This window comes from Odocoileus virginianus, chromosome 4 (assembly GCF_023699985.2).
Source record: "Odocoileus virginianus isolate 20LAN1187 ecotype Illinois chromosome 4, Ovbor_1.2, whole genome shotgun sequence".
Taxonomy (NCBI): Eukaryota; Metazoa; Chordata; class Mammalia; order Artiodactyla; family Cervidae; genus Odocoileus; species Odocoileus virginianus.
The window spans coordinates 11,426,373-11,450,942 of record NC_069677.1 but is presented as its reverse complement, the minus strand read 5'-3'; the positions used below and the strand labels follow the sequence as shown (position 1 = coordinate 11,450,942).

At 41.2% G+C, this 24,570-nt stretch overlaps 1 protein-coding gene across 21 annotated transcripts in view; it reads right to left on the bottom strand.

Moving 5' to 3' along the window:
- The window catches only part of KALRN (kalirin RhoGEF kinase), a 668,360-nt gene that overhangs the window by 234,074 nt on the left and 409,716 nt on the right, over positions 1-24,570 (bottom strand). For all 21 annotated transcript variants that reach the window (XM_070466100.1, XM_070466108.1, XM_070466101.1 and 18 more), the window contains exons 20-25: positions 23,457-23,572; positions 22,838-22,960; positions 11,546-11,728; positions 10,177-10,295; positions 7,358-7,424; positions 6,683-6,792 (exon numbers count right to left, since the gene is read on the bottom strand). In XM_070466100.1, coding sequence (XP_070322201.1) covers positions 6,683-6,792; positions 7,358-7,424; positions 10,177-10,295; positions 11,546-11,728; positions 22,838-22,960; positions 23,457-23,572 — 718 coding nt within the window. The remainder of the gene's footprint in view (positions 1-6,682; positions 6,793-7,357; positions 7,425-10,176; positions 10,296-11,545; positions 11,729-22,837; positions 22,961-23,456; positions 23,573-24,570) is intronic.

The following is a 24,570-nucleotide window of genomic DNA, read 5'->3' as shown; positions in this document are numbered from 1 at the left end:
AACAAGAGAAAAGTAGAACAATGAGGAGGAGACATAAACAAAGCTGGAGGCAGGCTGGGGAGAGAGTTATCAGGCTTCTTTGCAGGCAGCCCAGGACACTGCCCCTTATCAATGCTTTTGCATACCAGAGGAGCTAGAGATCATTTCTAAGGGACCCACTGGTGACCAGATAGGCCAGAGCCCAGCATGGGAGAGGTTCTGGACTGCGGGCCAGGATGGCTGGGTAGCACACTGAGTAGCTGCTGAACTACTGGGGAGTTGTGTGCACTCAGGGAAGGCGCCGGATGGTTCACAGAAGTCTTCACGCAGCACAGTCTGACCACCTGGGCTAAGCCCTGACAACCACCAGGTGCTGTCTCTTTGCTTCACAGCAGAAATTTCTGCTGAGGTTAGAGGTGGAGAGGAAAGGTGCGCAGGACTGGACTCTTACTCAGTATACTGCCCCCCTCACCTTCAACCTCAAGCAGCAGCTTACCTTGCTGCAGTGCTACCTGTTGAATATGTTTTGCTAATATTTCCTAAATTTAACTTCTGTGATTAGACGAATCAGAAAGTACTGCACAAACCTAAATTTAATGTTAAAGTAAAACATAAACAACTAATCTTACATTTAATGTTATTCATAGCCATTGACAGGCTGTTTAGTAGCTAGGCATGGACACCAAGAAATTAGTGTGTACAACTGAAATGAACATGACTTTGACACACCAAAATGAATGTTTAGACTTTGTTTTGCTTTGGATACTCCTTCATATTTATAAAACTAGCACTGGAAAAAAAAAAAAACAGCAACAAAATCACAGCTATAATTTTTTAAGGCCCTACTGATAAGTGTGTAAGGCTTGCAGTTATCTCTCAGAGTATAAATTTAGGGCCCAAGAAAAAACACACTCCCCTTCCTCTCTGCTTGACATTTGAATATTAAAATGACAGTGTGACTAAATAGGGAGTTACGAAGACTTGGATTCTTTGGCTGTGTTTGTGAGCAGGTCACAAACCTTTCCAAGTTCCAGTTTCTATGAAACAAGGGTGTAGAATAGAACAAGATTTTCCTGGAGTGGGAAAGAAGCACAGAAAGCAGAGAATACAAACAAGGTGTGTGAGTATCGGAGGGAGTAGGAGAGGCAAAGCAGAGAAAGCAGCTGCAGCCTGGCAGAGAGGCCTTCAGATGACGCTGTGGCCTGCACATCCCATTTCTTTCCACTTGGAGGAGCCAGCTCCTCACCTTGTAGCTACAGATCCACCCTCTGCATTTCAAGGGGTTGTAAAATCAATTTAGAGGGTGGAAACCGGCATTAAAGAGGAAGGAGAACAGAACCTAATTCAAAATATCAGAGTGCATCACACATGGTGAGGGTATTATTTTTCAGGATTTAATTTTCCTATTATATATAATATATAAAGCATGTGCATATCAGGACAGGTTATATAATTTTTCTTTGGTTCATAATACAAAATGTTTGAAAAACACTTTACTGACTCTCCTGCCTGCAGTAGGAGACAGGGAGGTCTAGCTCTTTTTTAAATCCATCTCTTTCCCTCCCTCTCTCCCTTCTCCCTCTCTTCTCCCCATCTCTTCTTTTCCCTGTTATCCACTGTCCTCACTTCTCCTCTACTCAGGTGTTTTACCGCACTCTCCCACTCACTCTGTCTCTCCTCCCTCCCTTCATACTCCTGTCACCACCACTTCTGCCTTGCACCACCTCCACCCACCACCTTGCCCCTCTTGTGCCTCAGTCTCACAGGAGCAGATGTGACAAGACACAGTCCAACTGGGAGTGTGACGTCTGCACCTTTCCCCATCCTTGACCCAGGATTGAGACTCACTCCCAAACCTCTTCATTTCAGGCCATTATTGTAAGGGTGTGTGACCTGGATGACACACCTAGGGAAGAAATGGGTTGAAGTGTTCCTGAGATTTGAGGATGCACATTGAAACTGGTTAGATATGAACCAAAGCAACCAGACTTGGCAGTGCCAGCCGTGGTCTATGGAGAGAAAGGGACTGCCCCAGCCCCTGGAAGCTATGCCTAATTGGTCAATGGGGAAATGTCACCAAGTGTGCAAGTCACTGGGCCCTCTCTGGGTCTCAGGGCCCTTATCTGTCAGTGGAGATGATTTTGCTTGATGCTCAGGAAGACCTTCTGATCCCTGACAACAGAGATTTTATAAAAATGTTATTGCCCAGACTCACATATAGCCATATCTCCAAAAACTGAAAGGGAAAAAGTAAGTTCAGATTTAACCAAAAGAGATGAACATTTTAAACAAACTGCTGTCCTTACTGAAGCTGAAAATCAAAGACAAGGCAAACTGAAAACGAATGATTTTCCCACATTACAAGCTGTAGGCCAGTCAAAGTGGGGAAAGAGCATTAACAAAACCATCACCATTGGGGAGATCTATTTACGGCATTTATTACCTTTCCTGAATACTCCCAGAATGCTTAACAAAATGCAAAAAATAGATCTAGGTTTTGAGTAGATAAGTGCCATGATCTTTATCTTTAGTTCTATAGATATGAGATGCAGTATCAACATAGGGAGACCAGTAGGTAAAAACCAAGTATCACTCCACTTAAACTTCCAATTTGTGTTAACATCACTACTTGTAACTATTAAATTCTACATATATGAATTGTTCTTCTTTACAGAAATTTTGGTATTTGGGAACTCCTCCATTCAATACGTATAGAGATAAAGCTCCTACAGAAAGGTCACACACACTTAAAACCAATCTTGACTGTCATTTTTCAAAGTGACATCATTTAAAAGGATCAATATTAACTAGCTGAGTTATTTAATATATTCACCTTTGGTCTAGACACTAATTTCCTAGTGCCTCAGCTGATGTGGTTATGTAGGCAGGGTCCATCTCAGTCCCTCTGCCTCTCAGTCTCTGTCCCCAGTCTTCCTCCTCCCAATCTCTTTCCCTCACTCTCTCTCTGGAGAAGAAGCACAGAACCTGAGCTATGCACTAGAAATCAGAGGAGTCTGCTTCTCTGTAAGATAGCACTTAATTATAAATTTGAAAAGATGCAAGCAACTGGGGTTAAAAAGAACTTTTTGATATGTTTAGGTTAAAAAGTGACCATTTCAGAAAAGTATTCCTGAAGAGGAAACTAGAGTTTGGACAATTGCCTGGTCTTCCCAATAAGAAGTACCCAGGAAACTCCTTCATTTAGACATGCAAATGTTTTGCTTGTCTAGAAGGTTCTGACAGTGGTGAAGAAAAATAATGATTTTCCGTTATCTTGAGATTTTCATAAACAAGAGTGAATTATGACTTGAATGGCATTAGCCATAAGTCTGCAAATTTTAATTCTATTTTTAGCCCATCCATCCACTCATCCACACAACAAATACTTAATGTTTACCGTGTGCCAAGCATTGGGGTTATGCAGTGAAAGACATGACCTCTTATGGAGTTCACAATTTCTGCATTTTCAAAGTTGGCTTAATTGCCATTTTTAATATTACTAGTTAGAGATTTTAGAGGGTTATACTTTCTACATTAGTCAAATTTTGTATGACATGAAAAGAAAGCACATATTATGAGTAAATTAAGTCTTAAGTCCTCTAGATCCTACTGGGAATTAATAAACAGCTTGATTTTTTTGCATGTTCCCCTAAATCGTGGACTATTTAAAACATATTTTTGTGGATAGCTTTCTAAATGCATTACAAGTTCCTTGCTTTTTCATACAGGATATGCCAATGATTCATTACTAGTTATTACTAATATAATAACATATTATTATGCTGTATCATAATACAGTGGCTCTGTTGGGCTCTATATTGGGTTATATTGGGACATAGGATCATCTGCACCAATGGAGAATAGCTCTTGACTACCTTGATCTTTTGGGTTCTTCTGACTCTTTTTTGGAAGTTTATCTTTCTTTCCTGTCAGGTACTGATATCAAGCTACTTGCTCAAATTCTTGATTCTTATTTGCTGCTTCTAAATTGCTATGGGCTTGGAAACAATCTAACCAAGAAATAGAGAGGGTTGCCTGGAAAATCCCATGGATGGAAGAACCTGGTAGGCTACAGTCCATGGGGTTGCAAAGAGTCGGACACGACTTCACTTCACCTATGGAAGGCAAGAAGGAGTTCCTCTGGAAAGATAAGAACTTTATCTTTGTGATATTTCTTTTGGTTGCTCAGAGGCTGGTTTTTATTTTCTTCTTGTTTCTTATAATGTTATAAATAGGTAATGTTTTTTGGGTAGCTGTGTTCTTAATCACTGAATTTATTCCTCTACAAAATGCAATATTCCTATGGCTTAACTTGACTTTTCTATTTTATGGAGTTCTTAGAACTCTATTTTGTAACTGGTAGGTAGATCTTCAGTGACTTTTTAAATAGACTACCAAACCACTTGCCTTGATTTACTGGATTGATACCTTTAAACCACAATAAGGCAAGGTTATGCTAGATACTCTGCTGTTATTTAGTTGTTAAATTGTGTCCAACTCTTTATGACCCCAGGGACCGTAGCCCACCAGGCTTATCTGTCCATGGGATTTCCTAGGCAACAATACTGAAGTGGGTTGCCATGTCCTTCTCCAGGGGATCTTTCCAACCCAGGGATTGAACTCATGTCTCCTATATGGCAAGTGGATCCTTTCAATGCTGAGCCATCAGGAAGCCCAGATGTTGTGTTACAATTGGTCAATTTTGAAATGAAGAGTCTTTCTGCTTATACACTGATTTGGCAAAAACAAGGCTCACAGGAAGTGCATATAGTGATCTCTATATTCTATACCTTGCCAATTTGGTAAGAATATGAGCAAAGTGAGACTTCTGACTAAATCCCAGAGATCATAAATCAGATAAGAAAAGTAACATGACTTACTGCTTTCTAGGCTGATATCTTCCCAAATATCTAGGGAGATGGGATAATACTCAACTGAGCTCAGATGATGGAATGTGGGGTCAGTGGTCAAGAATGGCTTTATTGGGATCTTATTAAATAGACATGAGGAGAAAGTATTGCTGTCGCTGGAGATTTCCAGACAAAACATATAGAGAGTATAAAAATTTGGATTAAAAAAAAAAGACTAGGAACTTTTATCAAGTACTCCAGAAAGTCAAAAGGTCTTTTCACCCTGGAGCTTACTGCTTTCATAATCTGACAGGGGAGCTACATATTTCATGTTTTCTTTAAACTAATGCCATTTGATGACTTTACAGGGGATTAATCATCAGGTGCTGATGAGAGGAGTGCCTCTTCACCCGCTTTCTAGATCTTTTAGGGCTCAGCATCCTTTTATATCCAACTATTACTTGCCAGGTGGCTCAGTAAGAATCAGCCTGCAGTGCAGGAGATGCATGTTTGATCCTTGGGTTGGGAAGATCCCCTGGAGGAGGAAATGGCAACTCATTCCAGTATTCTTGCCTAGAAAATTCCATGAACAGAGGAGCCGGGTGGGCTATAGTCCATGGAGTTGCAAAGAGTCAGACACCACTGAGCAACTGAACACACACACTTGCCTTTGGTCATTCTTAGCAAAGAATGAGGTCTCATTCTCTAGAGCTGGGCCGTACCATATATTAGCCACTTGTCACCTATACTTATTAAATGAAGTTGAAAATGCAGTTCTCAGTAGCATTAATCACACATCATGTGTTCACTGAGCAGACATAACCAGTGGCTGCGGTATTGGACATCACAGAGACAAAACATTCCCACCGTACTGACGGCTCTAAGGCACAGTGCCATTCTAGTCTTGCCTCAGAGGGACTGCCACCCTGGTGCACTTGCAGTTTCATCTCCAGCATGACCACTTCATTGAGTCAACGCCTTGACTAGCCTGACCCTCAGACTTCCTCTATACTGTATGCTACAACTCTGAACCTCTACGTTAGCCCTTCTTTGCAACAGGGTCCTGAGAGAGCTCTAGGACTTTTTGTCAACATTATTTCTCAAGGTTCCCTCCATTTGTACATTGGAAACTGAGTTATTTCCATAGCTGGATATGTAATCTAACCAACCAGTGTGCTTGCTGACCCTTTGTTAACAACTGAATATGTTTAGTATGCTATGGAAAAGATGTTTAAATCAGATTGGGAGCTGGAAGAAGTGAGTTGTGAGGTTTTAGGGCTCTATGATTCTACTTATTTCAACAAAACATAGAGGGTTAATTGATGTTCTCCCCTATAAACTGTCAAGAAATATATTCTATTAGATAATTTGATTAGGTATCTATCAATCTGTCTGTTGTTTTGGTTGAGGGTGGGGATGATGAGGTAGTTAGGGATGGAGGGAATATTTAGGTCAAAAGAAAACATCAATGGAACTTGAAACCTAAGGCCTGCAAAGTAAGATGGTTAACTTCAGATGAATTCTAATATCAGGATTACCCAGAGTTTTAATAAAGAGAAGCTACTTTTACTTTCTCAAGCTCGCCTATCATTTTGATTCGGTCCGAGGATACTGGCAGTTAGGTTAGGACACTCTTGAACATTTGACTTCACCCTCCATTAGGAATTTCGGACCACTGTGGAGAAAGAGGGGTGAGTGAGAAAGAAATCTGACAGCCACTGATTTAGAGATTTAACAGGCACTACTTTACAGGGAGAGAATTCCCAGTCAACTTTGGTCCACTTGTTGGGAAGCCTTGTTGTTGGGTATTTATGGCTGTAACTGTACTCCATTGAAACCCTCCACCAACCTACTTGTTATGAAAATCGTAGATCTCCTGGATGTTGCCAAAGATGATATGCTCCTTATTAAGGATCCCAGGGGGGATCTCCTCCACACCACTGGTCATTTCCCACAGGTAGGTCTGTAAGACAGCAACAGTTCCATCATTGGCAAGCACTGCCATGTGAAATACATACAAAACAAATATGCCTTAAAAACTTGTGGGGTAAGGGTCAGAGTAGAGATGCATGTAGAGCTTAAAAAGTGAGATGGTAAATAAGCAGAATGAAAAGAAAGAAAACCTGAATGTTCTATTATCTTGATCTGCTGTTAAGGAAATTCATCCTAGCAACAGCACAAACTCCATACTTTTATTTATTAAATATGTTTTGAGTTTGACTGTGTGTCAGGGGGGAGATGCAGATTTCCAGATTTAAGTTCATTGACTGTGTCATGGATTTTATTTTGAATTCATTTTCCTTACATGCTTTCTTTTATTGGGTCTAGTTCCAATCTGAGAAAAGTTTGTTTTCCAAAGCACGTTTAACTCTCATGCAATTATTACTGACTTGGGGAAAGATGTGCTCTGGCTGGTTTTTAATTCTTCAAGCTCGGATAAGACAGAGTACTGAGCTCCTCTCCAGTACCAGATGTGGCAAGGACACCATTTTCTAACACAGCTGAGAACTGATGACCACAAGACTTACCTCTAAGCACTCGTGTAAGTCCCTCACATAAGCCTTCTCTGTCTGGAGCAATTCTGCCATAATGAATCTAGAAGGAAACAAATGGGCTTTCAGTTGGTTAGAGAGGTAATGCATCCCTTCTTTCAAACTTCACTGCCCCCACCCAAGCATTTATCACATTCTTGAATGTCCTATATTTCTAATTTACTTACATAAATCTCTTCCTCTGAGTCGCTCTCACTCTGATCACTTGCTCTGTGTCCCTTCAGTAAGCTTGTGCTCAGCAAGTTCCACACTTACCCCCCTCCTTTCTGCCTCAGTTCTACCAGGTTGTGATTCTGTGCTGATATTTGTGTGCTCTCAGTTGCACATGTGTGTGTGGGCACAAGCATGCAGCACCACTCACACTCATTCTCACCAACTAGACACCAGTTCAGCTTCCTACATTTCTCTTACTGTAGCTCCCAGAATGCTGATTCCTGCTCAGTAGAATTGCTGACTTACACCAAAATGGTTCACAGTTCCACAGGTTAAACCAGGTTTAAAAGTCAGAAAGGTTAGCAAACTCTTATCTGTAATGAACCAGAGAGTAACTACTTGTGGGTCATTCAGTCTCTGTCACAAGCACTCAGTTTTGTTGTTGGATGTGAAAGAAGCCACAGGCATATGTTAAAAAGAAATGTCTGGCTGTGTTCCAATAAAATTATTTATGAACAGAAAATAATTTCCTCTAATTTTCATGTAACAAAATATTCTTGCTTTGATAGTTTTCATCATTTAAAAGTGTAGAAAATAATTTCTAGTTTATAGCCTATATAAAACAGGTGGCCTGTAGGCCATAGTATGCTGACCTCTGGCCTCCAAAGGGACTATTTTACATTGCAAACTACTGTGCCTGAGGCTGAGTGGGTGATCCCAGCCACAGCACAAGCTAACAGTGTCAAGTGACTGCTCTTCACTCTCCCCAGAAGAGAAGCCTGTGCCACACATTTGCAAGAGGAGGGCTCCTTTCTCCCTGGACTCCTAAACAACACATCGCTCCCAGGCAGACATTAAACTTAATGACGTGAGGCTTCACTGCAGTGTACCCGCGTCTTTCACAAATTTGATTATAAAAGGTCCTTCCTAGCTGGTTTGTGATGTGCAATGGTATCTGATTTAGCACAAAGTATATTTTTATACATTTATTTTAGATTATCTATGTCTCTGTTTGTGTGGTACTTTATAATGAAAATTTCTATTTATAATGTGTCACATCAGATAAAAATTCAGAGAAAGATTATCCACAGAGTGTTCCCTGTTGGAAATTTCACAAGAAATGTTACAATAAGAAGCATTTTGTCCTGGACCTTTATCGTCATGATTTTTTTTTTAAAGCAATACATTGTTCTAGCAGTGGCCTTTCCATTAAAGTATAAAAATTTCCTTTCGGAGGAGTTAATAGGCTATACTCTTACTATTCTTGCTCTATTGGTAGATGGAAAGTCCATGAGCTTTGAAGTCAGAAACAGGAACTGAATCATGACTGCTGTTTCCTAGAGGCAGGTCTTGCTTCTCTAAGCCCCAGACTACTCAACTGTAACACAGCTGATCACAAAGGGCTGCTGCAAGGATTAAACAAGCTCATGTAAGCAAAGTTCCTAGAATACTGTAAGTGCTTGGTAAACAAGGAAAGAAGGAAGATCAGAAGGAACATAATTCCACATGCTTTGAAAAGTTGTCTTTGATTTTACTGCCTTGGATTCTGGCAAGCTTCTATCTTCTCCTTTTTTCTCCTCCTACTTCCTACAGTTTTTCCTGTTTTTCTTCATAATATAGCTTCACTACTCTCTACCCCATTTTCTTTTACTTTCCATCCACCTTTACCATCCTCTGGTGATTTGGAGTCCCAGAGAGAGCCCAGCAGGAAGATCTGCCCTCACACTCTCTCCTCATTTTCCTCCCTGTTATGGGTTGAATTGTGTCTCCCCTAAAATGCATACGTTGTGTCCCAACTCCCGGTACCCTAGGATGTGGCACTTATTTAGAAATAGAGTCATTGCAGATGCAGTTAGTTAAGATGAGGTCATACTGGCATAGGCTGGGCTCCCATTCCAAAATGACTGGTATCCCTAAAAGGGGGGGAAATCTGGACACAGGCCTGTGTTCAGAGAGGATGCCATGTGCATGTGAAGACAGCCATCCACATGGCAGGAGAATGGCCTGGAGGAGAGGCTGCCCTCCCAACCCTCAGAAGGAGCCAACCCAGACAACACCGTACTTTCAGACTTCTCGCCTCCAGAACAGTAAGACCATACATTCCTGTTGTTAAAAGCATCTATTTCATCATACTTTGTTACAGCAGCCCAAACAAACTACTACACTCCCAGATAAAACACAAGCTCTGACTTCACAGACTACCTTGAATTTCTTAAGCTCTAAGGGACCTGTGGTCCTACTTTATTTTGATAAAATCAACTACAGAAGACTTCTTAATCTTAGAACACACTTTTTTCCAGCATTACCTGAAAGGACTCTGTCAAGATGCTCTTCATAAAGTGTGCGCTTATCTCTGGCTATATGTAACTTTGTAACACCGATGTTAAGGAGGCAGAGTGGCAAGACTTGGTTTGTACAGTTGTTCATTGTTTCTTCTCTCCAATGCCCTACGGTTCTTGGTTAGCGTGAAATGTGGGTGGAAGCATCCCGTCTGTCCACCCCAACCTCTGTAGGTGGTCATGAGGATACATCAGCTAGTCTAAAGTGATGGGTGGCAGTGAAAACCAAGCACAGCCATGAGGAACCTGCCAGTCAAGCAGAAACTGCCTCCAACCCCTGCCCACATGCACACACAAACATACTCTTTTTTCCGGGCTGATTTCCGCTTCTCTTCATTGACCTCATGGTTGGCATCCCGGAGCTTGACCTCACGATCTGAAAGGCTTGCTGGGATGATGTCCAGCTCCAGGTCCTTGTTATCCTACACACAACAGATCACAGAGGTCACCTTGGAGATGTTCTGGAAAGCAACTCATCAGAGTTAGGGGAGGCAGGGGACAGGAAGAACAGAGAAAGATATAATGGAGAAGGATAAGAAGATGGGGAATCCCACCAACTGCCACCCACAAACACTCTTCTTCATAATTCTTCAAAAAAATTCTTCATAATGTTTTTCCAAATAAGAAAAATATAAAATGTTCAAGTCAAATGTTTAGGACTAATATCTACAACAAAGGAAAAGAATGAACACATTTGATAATTAGTCTCATATTTCCCCAAGGACTTTGCTCTGTTTAGATCTACACACACACATTGGTCCAAGGTTGATTATTAACCATTAAAACAGATGTGAAACAGAAATGCATAAATACAGAAGAAAACTTCCATTTGTCAAGGGAAAGTAATAAAAGTAAATATTTTTATTTAAACAAACAACTTCTCTGGAAATAGAAAGCTAAATGACAGAACGATTACTGAATTTTCTAACTGCCCATTCCTGCTTACTTCAACCACTGTCTGGTATTTATATTGGATGAAAACCTCTCGGAAAAAAAGCTCATAGGTTAAAGCCTGGGGGAGACGTTAATTCCCCCCAATTTTAGTGGTTTGACCACTTTATTCTCTGTTTCAGAGTATGAGCCTATTTAAAGATTTAAGAACTAGAAATCCTAGGATTAAATTGCCACCCTGTATTTAGCTCTTAATTCATAGGTTACTGACCCTTATTATAAAGAAGAGATTAAAAAGTCAGTCTTCTTTGCTTCCTGGCAAAGAGTGTCTCTTTTCAGTTGAAATGTCAAATAGACTTTACACAAATTGCATCCCTTATTCTTAAAAGAGCACTATTATACATACTGAGGACTCTAATCATTTGCTGGTCAACATAATTGGGTGGAAGACAGTACTGATGAAGCCAAGATAAGGAGTTTAATCCTCAAAGTCAACAGTTAATTCTACACATAGAAAAACTCTGTTCTGTAGCCATAGGCCCCACTCCTGGCCAGACAATTTTACAATATACACAGTACCAGTCATGGGGAGTTGGAAGTACCAGCAAGATCCAGCCCATCCAGGAGAAAAACCACACAAGGCAAGAGCTCTAGGTGTCAACAGCTCAGGAAGATTCCTCTGCAATCCCAGCTTCCTCTGCAAACTCCTTCCACAGTGAGGAGTGGCAGTACTGAGGGAGAGGGAAAGGAAGATGTCCCACCTGGGAACCCCCATACCTACCTCTGTGTTGACTCCTAGGGCTTTCTCCAGGGAGTACCGGTATTTTCCCATCCTTAATGAGAAGTCTCTGTAATGCTTGTCCACTGTGGTCACCCATTTCCTGATCTCTGTGGCATGAATGTGACCTTTTTCCACAAAGCTATCAGCCAGCTGAATCAGAAGCTTCACCTTCTCCTTTGTTTGCTGCCCCAAAAGATGGTCATAAGTTACTAGCTGACCTTTACTCTCATAACCCATCACCCCATCCCTCTTTCCTTCTTCACAGCAGCCATAGAGAACTCAGAGCCAGGCTGCCTGGATTTGTATCCCAGTGCTATCACTGGGTCCTGGGTAAGCTACTGAAACGCTCTGTGCCTCATTTCCTTCATCTGCAAAATAGGGACAATAGTTTTTACATCATAACATTGTTGTGAGCATTATATGAGTTGACAATGCAGGATGGATCTGAAAGCAATGCTCAAAATAAGAGCTCAGTAAGCAATAAATGTTATCCACAGTAGGGTTACTGATGTAAGAATCTCTGATGTTAATATAGAACTTTATTGGTTTACAGAGTATGCTAATGTCATATCAGAGGCTTGTTTGAGTTTTAAAGCATCCCTAGAAGGCAGGTGGAGGGAGGCAGTGTAGGTCTTATTGAGTCACATATGAAAAAAGCTGAGGCTTAGAGAGGCTTAGGGCTTGTCCAAGTTCATACAACCTGTAAAAGATAGAGTGTATTTGCCTCTTGTCTATAGTTGCTAGTTTTCTCCCTTCACTGCACTGGCTTGAAGAAGGCTTTCTAAATATGAAGTGAGTTGGTACAGCCAGAATCTGAAGAAATCTAGCTAGCAGATTTAAGAGTAAACTCTGTCTCGTTCACCATCAGGATCTTATCTTTAGTTTCCTTTAGAGAGAGAAGAGTGAACAAAGCTAGTATCCATCACAGGGCTAGTAAGGTGGAACCATGGCATATATTGGGTTAATTTCATTTCTAACAAGAGTGTGTTCAACACCTACCCTGACCACACCAATGTGCAGAGGGCTGTGGGAACTGATTTGGGGGGTAGACAAGAAAAAGAGATACTCATTTCTTCCCAACAGTCTTTATCCCTAGAAGGACAAGACTTTCACCCAGAGCAGTTAAATAACTCAGGGCATTATGTAACTGAATGCCAAAATGTAAAGTACACATAGTTAATACTGCAGTGATTTTAAAAAAGGAAAAAAAAAATAAAGGTGGGCTGGCAGAGGCAGGACAGGTCTCATAGGGGAGGTGGGGTCTATGTGCATTAAGATATAGAAATGGAAGGGCTGTCCAAACAAGCAAATACTTGCTCATCTTTTATCCTAAGTTTGGGTTTTGAAACTCTAAAGTCTATTAGTAAAGTCTGATAGATTTTAAGAGAAAGGAAGAGTATTTAAACACTATTCTGAAAAATAATCTTTTTTCTTTCAGACAGGGGGGAAGTAGGTCCAAAATTTGGACCATGCTACAATCCATATAACTGAGGGAAGCAGACAGAAAATCACTGGAACAACAGTGGAACAGACAGAAGAGCCTTTCATTCCTTATGCCACCACCATCACCCTGGCCTCTCCAGGCTCATCTACAGCCCCTCCTCCCATGAGAGACTGATCCTCTCAAGAAATGCCAGAGGCAGCTTCTGGTTGGAAAGGCAAGAAGAGAACTTGGCCACCACACGGCCAGTGCTCCCGCTCTCCAGCAACTGATTGAACACGTCTGAGCCTCTCCTGTCTCAGTGCAGTGGGCTGGTTCCTAGGGCAGACAAGGGGCCAGAAGACCTTTAGTGTGAAGGAAATAAGGAGGGTATGAGGACAGGATAAACACCTTCTTAACCATGAAAAGGCAAACAACAGCAGCACTGAGAATCAGTCAATAAAAGATACCTGGTATTCCAAGGACTTTTAAAAGACTTGATTTATTTGGCTACACTGGGTCTTAGCTGCAGCATGTGAGATCTAGTTCCCTGATCAGGGACCAAACTGTGCATTGGGAACACAGAGTCTTAGCCACTGGACCACCAGGAAAGTCCCCCAAGGACTTATATATCATTGCATTTGGGGTTTTCCCCCCAGAAAACAATTTTTCTTAGGTTTTTTTTTTTTAACTTAAAACAGATTAATTTTGTAGCTATAATCAAGAAATCTATCTTTATATAAAAGTGTTGGAAACATATATCTATTCTCTGCTATTGGTACGGAGACTTGAGCATGAGATGGGGGTTTATAGCCTATTGGTAGCAACAGTCCTACCAGAGCAGCTATAGCAGAGGAAATTATATCCTGAAACATCAAAACTGATTTCAGCATCAACAAGGAGAATGGCACGTGAGCAAGAGCATTCCAGGTACACGTGGAACCCGGAGAACCAAACAAACAGTGAAATGAGCAGCATAGACAAGGCCTTCCTCACGTGGCCTCACCTGTCTGTGTGACCACAGCTCTCTGTGGCTTCTAAACTCCAGCCATGTTGACCTTCGCCTGCCCCTCCTGCAATCAGTGGCTCCTCCTCACCCGTTTTTATCTAAATGTCCCTTCTCCCCTCCCTACAAGCTGAGTGAGGGATTGCCCTTCCCAGTGTTCACACAGTACCACACATATGCTATTACTTCAGTGTGTATCATCCTGAGTTATTTATGTGTCTCCTTCATTAGACCATATGTTTCTAAGAGAAAAATCTGATATCTTACTCATTCGTATCAGCAATGTTTAGTAGGTATAACATAAATGTTGGGGAAATGGGTGAGTGGGCAAATACTGTGCTGAGAGGTGAGCAGGGCTAGACCAGCAAGAGTTGAAGGCTTACATGGGGAAGAATTGTTCAGTCACTCAGTCATGTCCACTCTTTGTGACTCCATGGACTGCAGCACCTCAGGCTTCCCTGTCCTTCACCATCTCCTGGAGCTTGCTCAAACTCAAGTCCACTGAGTCAGTGACCCACCCAACCATCTTGTCCTCTATCATCCCCTTCTCTTCCTACCCTCAATCTTTCCTAGCATCAGGGTCTTTTCTAATGAGTTGGCTCTTCATATCAGGTGGCCAAAGTATCGGAGCTTCAGCTTCAGCATCAGTCCTTCCAATGAATATTCAGGACTAATTTCCTTTAGGGTTGACTGGTTTGCTCTCCTTGCAGTCCAGGGGACTCTCAAGAGTCTTCTCCAACACCACAGTTAAAAAGCATCAATTCTTCAGTGCTCACCCTTCTTTATGGTCCAACTCTCACACGCATACATGACTACTGGAAAAACCATAGCTTTGATTACACAGACCTTTGTTGGTAAATTAATGCCTCTGCTTTTAAATATGTTGTCTAGGTTTGTCATAGCTTTTCTCCCAAAGAGCAAGCATCTTTTAATTTCACAGCTGCAGTCACCATCTACAGTGATTTTGGAGCCCAAGAAAAGTCTTTCACTGTTTCCATTTGTTTCCCCATCTATTTGCCATGAAGTGATGGGACCAGATGCCATGATCTTTGTTTTTTGAATGTCTCATTTTAAGCAAGCTTTCTCATTGTCTCTTTCACCTTCATCAAGAGGCTCTTTAGTTCCTCTTCACTTTCTGCCATAAGGGGGTGGTGTCATCTGCTTATCTGAGGTTATTGATATTTCTCCCGGCAATCTTGATTCCAGTTTGTGATTCATCCAGACCAGCATTTTGCATGATGTACTCTGCATATAAGTTAAATAAGCAGGGTGACGATGTACAGCCTTGATGTACTCCTTTCCCAATTTGAAACCAGTTCGTTGTTCCATGTCAGGTTCTAACTGCTGCTTCTTAACCTGCATACAGGTTTCTCAGGAGGCACGTAAGGTGGTCTGGTATTCCCATCTCTTTAGGAATTTTCCACAGTTTACTGTGATCTATTCAGTCAAAGGTTTTAGCATAGTCAATGAAGTAGAAGCAGATGTTTTTCTGGAATTCTCTTGCTTTTTCTATGATCCAACAGATGTTGGCAATTTGATCTCTGGTTCCTCTGCCTTTTCTAAATCCAGTTTGTACATCTGGAAGTTCTTGGTTTATGTACTGTTGAAGCCAAGCTTAGATGATTTTGAGCATGATCTTGCTAGCATGTAAAATGAGTGCAACTGTGCGGTAGTCTGAACATTCTTTGGCATGATGTTCTTTGGGATTGTAATGAAAACTAATGAACAGATTTGACTCATGAAACAGACCCAACCATGCCCATGGCCCCTCCTGAGAGCAGTCTGAAATGATTTCTAGTGGGTGACTATGGTGGCACCATGCGACCTGCCGCATGTCTAGCCACTGCTGATGAGATCAGAGGTAAAACCCGTCCCATGAAGACAGCCCATCAATATGCAGCCAGTGACTTCCAAGGTGTCCTGGTCTAGGAGCTCTTACTGAACAGGGACAGGGGCAACATGCTGGGTGGATTTTCTGGGAATGTGGACCATAGAGACAGGGTTCTGGGTAGCTTGTTGCAGAGCAGAAGTGAAAGCAGAGAGCAGAGAAGAGGAGAAAAGAGAAGCTGAATCACAGTAGTGGTGATGTTAGCCTGTAATGAGCTGACCAGGTAACACGGCTGCTGGAACTCTCCTTGGTCTCGGGTGACATCCCAGTTTTCATCTCCAGAGGTGAGACTATGCTACATGTCTTGTTCTTCCCATTGGGTTGAGTCACTGAGCTTTTCCTGGGCTCCTGAGAAGTCCAGCTACATAGCTTCTGTCTTTATTTCCATATCCTGCCATACAATAAATAATCTTTTCCTCTTTGTGACTTAAGCCAGTTTGAAACTCAAATCTTACCACTAAGAAGAGTAACTTATATAGACTGACAAAGTGGGGGTCAGATTGTAGATGTGCTTGCATGTCAGGTTCAGAAGTAAAGACATGATCCTGTGGACAAAGGGAGACTCTGGGGAATATAATTCACTTGGGACTGGAAATCTGGGACTGACATCTCACTTATCTTGGGCTTCTTATGCCCCCTAGTATATGTTTTGCTCTTTCATTGTGAATTCTAATTGTTATCTGCTGGAAAAGACAGAAGTTAAAAATAATAAGAGTTCAGTGGTTCTATTTTCCTTTTTTCTTTCTTTCTCTTCCTTCCTTTGATCAGTTAATATTATACCATCTTCCCTAGTCAGAGTGCCTTACTCTGAATATAGTTTGTAAAAAACACCTTTGGTGTCTTTAGCACATTTGACAAGTCTTTAAAATTTAGCCTTCCTGATATATTCTTATCAGGTCATTATAAACTTCCACTTGGCCTTTCATTGCTAATCTGCCTTGTACTTATTGCTACATTCTTTGTAGGTATGGAATTATTGAGCTCCTTGTATAGGCAAACAGTTTCTCAAGGTATATCTTCATATTCATTTCATGGGAGAGAGAAATTGTCATTAAACATGAAAAACTAAACCTTTCAAAAATGTCTGTCACATGTGAGTTATAGTCAATCCTCTTAAGAAAGAAAAGTGAAGTTTCTCAGTTGTGTCCAACTCTTTGTGACCCCATGGACTATAGCCTACCAGGCTCCTCCATGGGATTTTCCAGGCAAGAGTACTGGAGTGGGTTGCCATTTCCTTTTCCAGGGGATCTTCCCAATTCAGTGATCGAACCCAGGTCTCCCAGGTTGTAGGCAGACGCTTTGCCATCTGAGCCACCAGGGAAGGCCCATTCCTCTTTAAAGTTTCAAAAACAGAAATATGCTCATCTTTTATCTGAACTGCTTAGATGCTACTTTTCTCATAGAAAGTGCCTGACAAGTTCAGTGTCCTCTTTCCTGGCTATTTGAATTCCAAGACATAATTTAGTTCAACTAAAGCTCCAGTTACTTTCATTATCACTTAATTCTCTTTGTTAAGAAGAATTTAGCCAAGTTTATTTCATAGCTTCTTTCACTTTCAGAGATGAAATTATCAGTTTAAAAAACTACTTTCTCAGCAATTAAGGAATCAATCCCATTCACCATTGCAACAAAAAGAATTAAATATCTAGGAATAAACTTACTTAAGGAGACGAAAGAACTGTACACAGAAAATTATAAAACACTAATGAGAGAAATCAAAGATGACATAAACAGATGGAGGGATAGTCCATGTTCCTGGATAGGAAGAATCAATATTGTGAAAATGACTATAGTACCAAATGCAATCGCAGACTCAATGTGATCTCTGTCAAATTACCAATGGCATTTTTCACAGAACTAGAACAAAAAATTTCACAATTCGTATGGAAACACAAAAGAGCCCAAATAGCCAAAGCAGTCTTGAGAAAGAAGAATGGAGTGGAGGAATCAACCTTCCTGACTTCACGTTATACAAAGCTGCAGTCATCAAGACAGTATGGTACTGGCACAAAAATAGACATATAGACCAATGGAACAAGATAGAAAGTCCAGAGATAAGGCCATGCACCTATGGGTACCTTATTTTTGACAAAAGAGGCAAGAATATACCATGGGGCAAAGACAGCTTCTTCCATAAATGATGCTGGGAAAACTGGACAGCTACATGTAAAAGAATGAAATTAGAACACTTTCTAAACACCATACACAAAGATAAACTCAAAATGGATTACAGACCTAAATGTAAGACCAAAAACTATAAAACTCTTAGAGGAAAACAGGCAGAACACTCGATGACATAAATTAAATCAAGATCCTCTATTACCCACCTCCTAGAGTAATGAAAGTAAAAACTAAAGTAAATAAGTGGAACCTGATTAAACTTAAAAACTTTTGTACAACAAAGGAAACTAGAAGCAAGGTGAAAAGACAACCCTCAGAATGGGAGAAAATAATAGCAAATGAAATAACTGACAAAGGATTAATTTCCAAAGTATATAAGCAGCTCAAACAACTCAATACCAGAAAAACAAACAACCCAATAAAAAAGTGGGAAAAAGACCTAAACAGACATTTCTCCAAAGAAGACATACAGATGGCTAACAAACACATGAAAAGATGCTCAACATCGTTCATTGTTAGAGAAACGCAAATCAAAACTACAGTGAGATATCACCTCACACCGGTCAGAATGGCCCTCATCAAAAAGTCTACAAACAATAAATGCTGGAGAGGGCGTAGAGAAAAGGGAAAGCTCTTGCACTGTTGTTGGGAATGTAAATTGATACAGCCACTATGGAAGACAGTATGGAAGACGGTATGGAGTTTCCTTAAAAAACTAAGAATAAAACCACCACATGACCCAGCAATAATTCCACTCCTAGGCATATACCCTGAGGAAACAAAATTGAAAGAGACACATGTATCCCACTGTTCATTGAGGCACTATTTACAATAGCTAGAACATGGAGGCAACCTAGATGTCCATTGACAGATGAATGGATAAAGAAATTGTGGTATACACACACACACACACGCACACACACAATGGACCATTACTCAGCCATAAAAAGGAACATATTTGAGTCAGTTCTGATGAGGTGGATGAACCTAGAACCTATAATACAGAGTGAAGTGAGTCAGTTAGAGAAAGATAAATACCATATTGTAACACATATATACCAAATCTAGAAAAATCGTACTGAAGAATTTATTTACAGGGCAACAGTGGAGAAACAGACACAGAGAATAGACTTAGGACATGTGAAGAGGGGAGGAGAGAGAGGGTGAGATGTATGGAAAGAGTAACATGGAAACTTACATTACCATGTGAAAAATAGATATCCAATGGGAATTTGCTGTATGTCTCAGGAAACTCAAACAGGGGCTCTGTATTAACCTAGAGGGGTGGGTTGGGGAGGGAGATGGGAGGGAGTTTCAAAAAGGAGGGGATATATGTACACCTATAGCTTGATTCATGTTGAGGTTTGACAGAAAATAGAAAAATTCTGTAAAGCAATTTTATCCTTCAATAAAAAATAAATTAACTAAAAAAAGTACTTTCTCAACATCATTACTCATTGAGAAATGTAAATAAAAACCACAATGAATACCACTTCATACCCTCTAGCACGGCTATATAAAGAAGACAGATGATAACCAGGGTTGGGGAGGATACGGAGAAGTCAGAACTCATATACACTGCTGGTGGGAATGGAAAATGGTGTTCACGCTTTTGGAAACAGTTTGGCATTCCTTCAAAAAGTTAACTATAGAGTCATCATGTGACCCAGTCATTCTACTTTCAGGTATATACCTAAGAGAATTGAAAACATATGTTCACACCAACATCTGTACACAATGTTCACAGCAACATAATTCACAGTAGTCAAAAACTGGAAACAATTCATATGTCTATCAACTGATGAATGGATAAACAAATGTGGTATATATCCATACAATGTGGAGTATTATCCAGTTACAAAAATGAATGGAGTTCCAATGAAGACCTGCTGCAATATGGATGAATCTTGAAAATATGTTAAGTAAAAGAAGCCAGATACCAAAGACCACATATTATATGATTTCATGATTCCAAGTTGCATCACAAAGTGTCTGGAACAGGCAGATTCATAGAGATAGAAAGCAGATTAGAGGTTGTCAGGGACTTAGGGGAGGAAAAGACAGGTAACTATTGATGGGTATGGGGTTTATTCTGGGTGTGATGGAATATTCTGGAACTAGATGGTGGTAATCATTGAACAACCCTGTCAATATATGAAAAAACCACTAAATTGTAAAAAATGAAAAACAGAAGAATCTAAAGAGTTTTGCTATTAGAAAAACTGAGTTCTTTCGGATGTTAAGATGATTAAGCTTTAATTATCACCATATACCTTGACCCTGTATAAATTTTGAAATCTACAACAGGAATATATCACTTGGATCTTCTAACTGGATTGACTACAATATAGCACAACAAGAAAATTTTGTTTTCCTCTTATCCTCACACAAATTCTCTTTATCTTATTTTTATTCTCACATTTTTGTATTGCTATATAGAAAGTACCTTTTTATATTCAGTGTTTCTTCTACTTGATCTGTTTCTTTGGAATAGAGTATCTAATTTGATAGACTCAGTATACTCTATTGCTCAATTCAATCCTGTGGTTCATCATACTTTCTGTCTTGTGGTTTAAGGTCAATTTGGTTTCTATTTCAAATTCACTTTATTGGTTATAAAGATTAAAACCAAAGATGGCTGGTTAAAAAGAGGTTGGCTTCTGGTAAGTAGGATTAGGGTAGGGCAGGAGGCCTTTCATCAGAAGGTCCCCAGGTAGATTTGTTAACTTGTAGATATTCTCATAACGAATAGTCCTGACAGTTGGAAATGATAGATGGGAGGATGAAGTCCCATTAACAGAAATAGTTAAGAGTAAGAACAGACCGAGAGCCAGAGTAAAAAAAAAAGCATATTAAGTAGAAATTTGAGGAGGAAGGGTTGTTGAAATCTACCCAGACTTCTTTTTCTCTTATGTTCTCAAATATTTGTAGCCTCTCTTCAATGTATAAGATATAGTTAGGTAAGTGAATAAAGCATTGTTCTTGTCCTCTGGGATCTTGCAGGCTCATACAGGAGACAACACTGCATATACATTACTGGGGGAACAGGATAGTCCATGACAGGTGCCTTAAGGGCCATACAGACAATGGCTGCAGTCCAAGGATGGGTCAGATTGTATCCTGGCAGGTAGGCAGGATCACAGAGGAGGAGGCACTGAAGCAGAAAGGTGGGATCTTTTTAAAAAGTACAAACTAGAGGGAAGGGAAGGCTAATCTAAGGAGAGAAATAGTATAGAAAAGATACAGTGGCAAGAAAATAAATTATGTATTTCTTAGAGGGTAAGAAAATATATCCATTCAGCTGGAGTGCAAAATTTGCATAAATGGGTAACTGAAGATACAGTTAGGGTGGTAAGGTGGCACAGATGTAGACATTGTTGAACGTTAGCCTGAAGGCGCTGGAGAGTCATAAAAGCTCTCAAGCTGGTTGGTAATATGACCAAAGTAGTGTTTTAGAGAGGAACACCAATGAAGGGCAGGATGGACTGGAAGGAAGGAAAGGCTGAAAGCAAAGAACCCAATTAGGGTGACAACAATGTGAATAGAAAGGAGAAAAATAGGAAGATTGTAAAGGAAGAATAAAATAAACTGACTAAATGATTCTCCACATTTCTACTTTGGTGATGGGCAGATTCTGATGCTAGGAAGTTCTGGGTATCTGCTGTGATCCATCCTATGTGAGTAGGATAACCATGGATCTGATACTATTTAGACTACTATTGATTCATTGTTGACACTATCTGGAAAGGGGCAGGTGGATGCAAAGTGGGTAATTCAAAACCATTTTCATTTGGATTTGAAAAGGGTTCTGTGCATCTGCCACCTCCCTAGTGCTCTTTGTTCTAGCTGGTGTTGAAATGAATCTCTTATCTGATTGACAGCTTTTCATATTGAATGACAAGGCCCAAAAGCTCACAAGTGTGCAGAGGAAAACTCCCCACTATCAAGAGTTCAGGGTGTAGGATTCATAAAGTGCAAAACCATTTCTGAAATATCTCAGGAATGAGGCTAAGAGTCTAATTTTGTTACAGCAAATTAGAGGGAAATTTGCCATAGTGTCAGAGGGATCTCTGGGTAAGGTAGGCATTAATATGTTCCTCCCTTAACTCCCACAAAAACAGCTCTCATCCTGGAAGAGCATCTGCCATGTCTGGAAGTGATGCCAAAGGTGGTCCTCCATGGCAGGGAGCCCAGGGTGAGGGACAGGAAGCTACAAAGAGGGAACTGAGATAGATTTTATTTAAACTCAAGGTTCTCAGATCAAATCCTGGCTAGGAAAACATGAAAACAAGATTTCCTTCTATTATAGCATTCTCCATCTCAGTGTGAATGGGGGTGTGAGGATGTGGGTATGTACACTAGAGTGTGTTTTGCTCCCCAGGGACCCCGGCCCAGCTCATTTCCTGGGCAAGGCCAGATGGAAGTAGTTAGTTCTAGAACCTGCTTTGTGAAGCCACCCATAGCCACTGGCCCTTCTCAAAAGGTGGACTTCCCAAGCCATTCAGATTTCAAAGAGTATGTGGTTGATATTCATACACACAATGTACATTTCACATGAACACATTCCCTTGCTGTATTTGGTTTAAAAGAACACAGCAGATTCCAGAACCTGGAGCACAAAGATGAGGTCCATTCAGAAGCACAGCATATAGGAGTTGAGACCCTATGTACAGAGCTCTACCCAGCAGCTGCATCTCTTTGAATGTTCAGATTTCAAAAGAGATGATTCTACCTACGTGTCTCACCTTGGCTCTGTAGTTGAGCATTTCTGTACAGAGGCTGTTCTCCTACTCAGTGTGAAAATGGCCAGAATGGGGTGTGCTAGGTGGAGGGGGAGGGCTCCAGGATGCTTCCTACCTTGGCAGGCACCCTGAACTCCCCATATTCTTTCAGCAGTTCCTGAGTCTCCTCTGTGGTCTCCCCGGTGGAGGTATGTGTTGAGAGGTAATATTCACCTGTTTCTTGGATCCAGTCTAGTGCCTGTGGGAAGAAACAACCCACTAAGTTCTCCCAACAGCCAGTTGTTAGTAGAAAAACATGCCATGCTCTGATGTGAATGTTTGTGGTTTGGAACAATATGATGGACCCAGGAAACCCTGGAATGACTTAATCGGTACGTAGCTTGGAAGTTGATTTATGAAAGTGCCCCTCTCTGTTAGACTTGGAAAAATCCACCAGCAAAGACAGTACCTTGTCCGTTAAACTGGGGACTCTTCTAGACCAGGTCCACTATTATCCATGAGTTAGAGCAATCTGCCCCCAGCATCTCCTCCCAACTCCTGTCACCAAACTCTGAGTAAAGTGCTTGGTGAAAGCTGAATTGCTGGTTAGTGCAAGGATTCTTCTTTTTACCCCCATCTCCCATCTCTATTCTGTCTGGTGTGATGACCCTCTTTGGAACTGTCCCAAGTTTTGGTCATCTGGGCCTCTGTACGGTCCTTGTCTGAGACAACTCCAGGGAAAGTGCTGAACATACCTGCTTGGCGCTTCGCTCAAACACCACGTATTGCTGACACTGGTCTAACCGCCGCTTCTTCAATGTCCAGAAGTGCAGGACACGGTTCTCCCTCTGTAAGAGCTCACTCAGGATGGCTGCAGGGCAGAGAGCAGGTGCTGGTCTCAGGAAGGCCCTGATCAAATCTGACCAGCCACTCGGGCCCCACATCCCAGATGCCAGATAACTGTGCCCTTCGCCGACTCTCCCCATAGGACTAATTCAACACCAGAAGCAAGGGGTCAAAGTTTGGTTCAGAGAGAATTTCCCAGAGGAGAGCAAGATCGGGGAGACTGGGGGAGGGCCTACTGATGAAGTTGTATCAATAAAGTGGGGGAGAGGATGTCCCCAGGGTGACTTAAAAGTGACCCTGGTTTTCTTCACACCAAAGCTAGTCCTTGATGATAGGAGACCTTGGGAAGTATTGGTGCTGAAAATAATAACTAATTCAACCAAATCTTTACAACCTGTAGAGAGTGGATGGACTTGGCAGGAATCCCAGCCACTCTTGGAGGTTCCAGCGGAGGGCCAGAGGTGAACAGGCACAAGGACTGGGGTAACTGCATGGACAACCATGTCACTTGCCACATACTCTGCCTATACTGTGCAGGGACTGTGCTCTTAGTACTTCAACAGCATAGCCTCAGTTTAAAAACTTCTAAATCATGGGCATAGGGAAGCTGTGTTGAAATCATGTCATCATGGAATCATGTCTCTAAGCCCAAACTGCCATGCTGGTTGGGACCGATCACAAGAAAAGCTAAAGCTATCCTCAATCATCTCTAATGATGGCAGGTGTAAGGATGTGCATGAGGCCACGGAACACAGCAGAGGCTGTGCAGGCATCTGTCCAGGTCTGCCCCCTGCCCCCACTTCCCCTGGTCTAGAAGCCACTGGCTACATGGATAGATTTCCAAAGTATTTAATAGCATATTCTAAGCTTGGAGAAATCAAATCTATTTTGTACTGTTTGCCTCCGACTTCCCACTAACTACATTATATACTAATAAGATATACAAGAACGATGCTATGAAAAGTTGACACTTACTCAGTTCCCACTATGTGGCAGACACGTATTTTCATAGTACCTCATTAT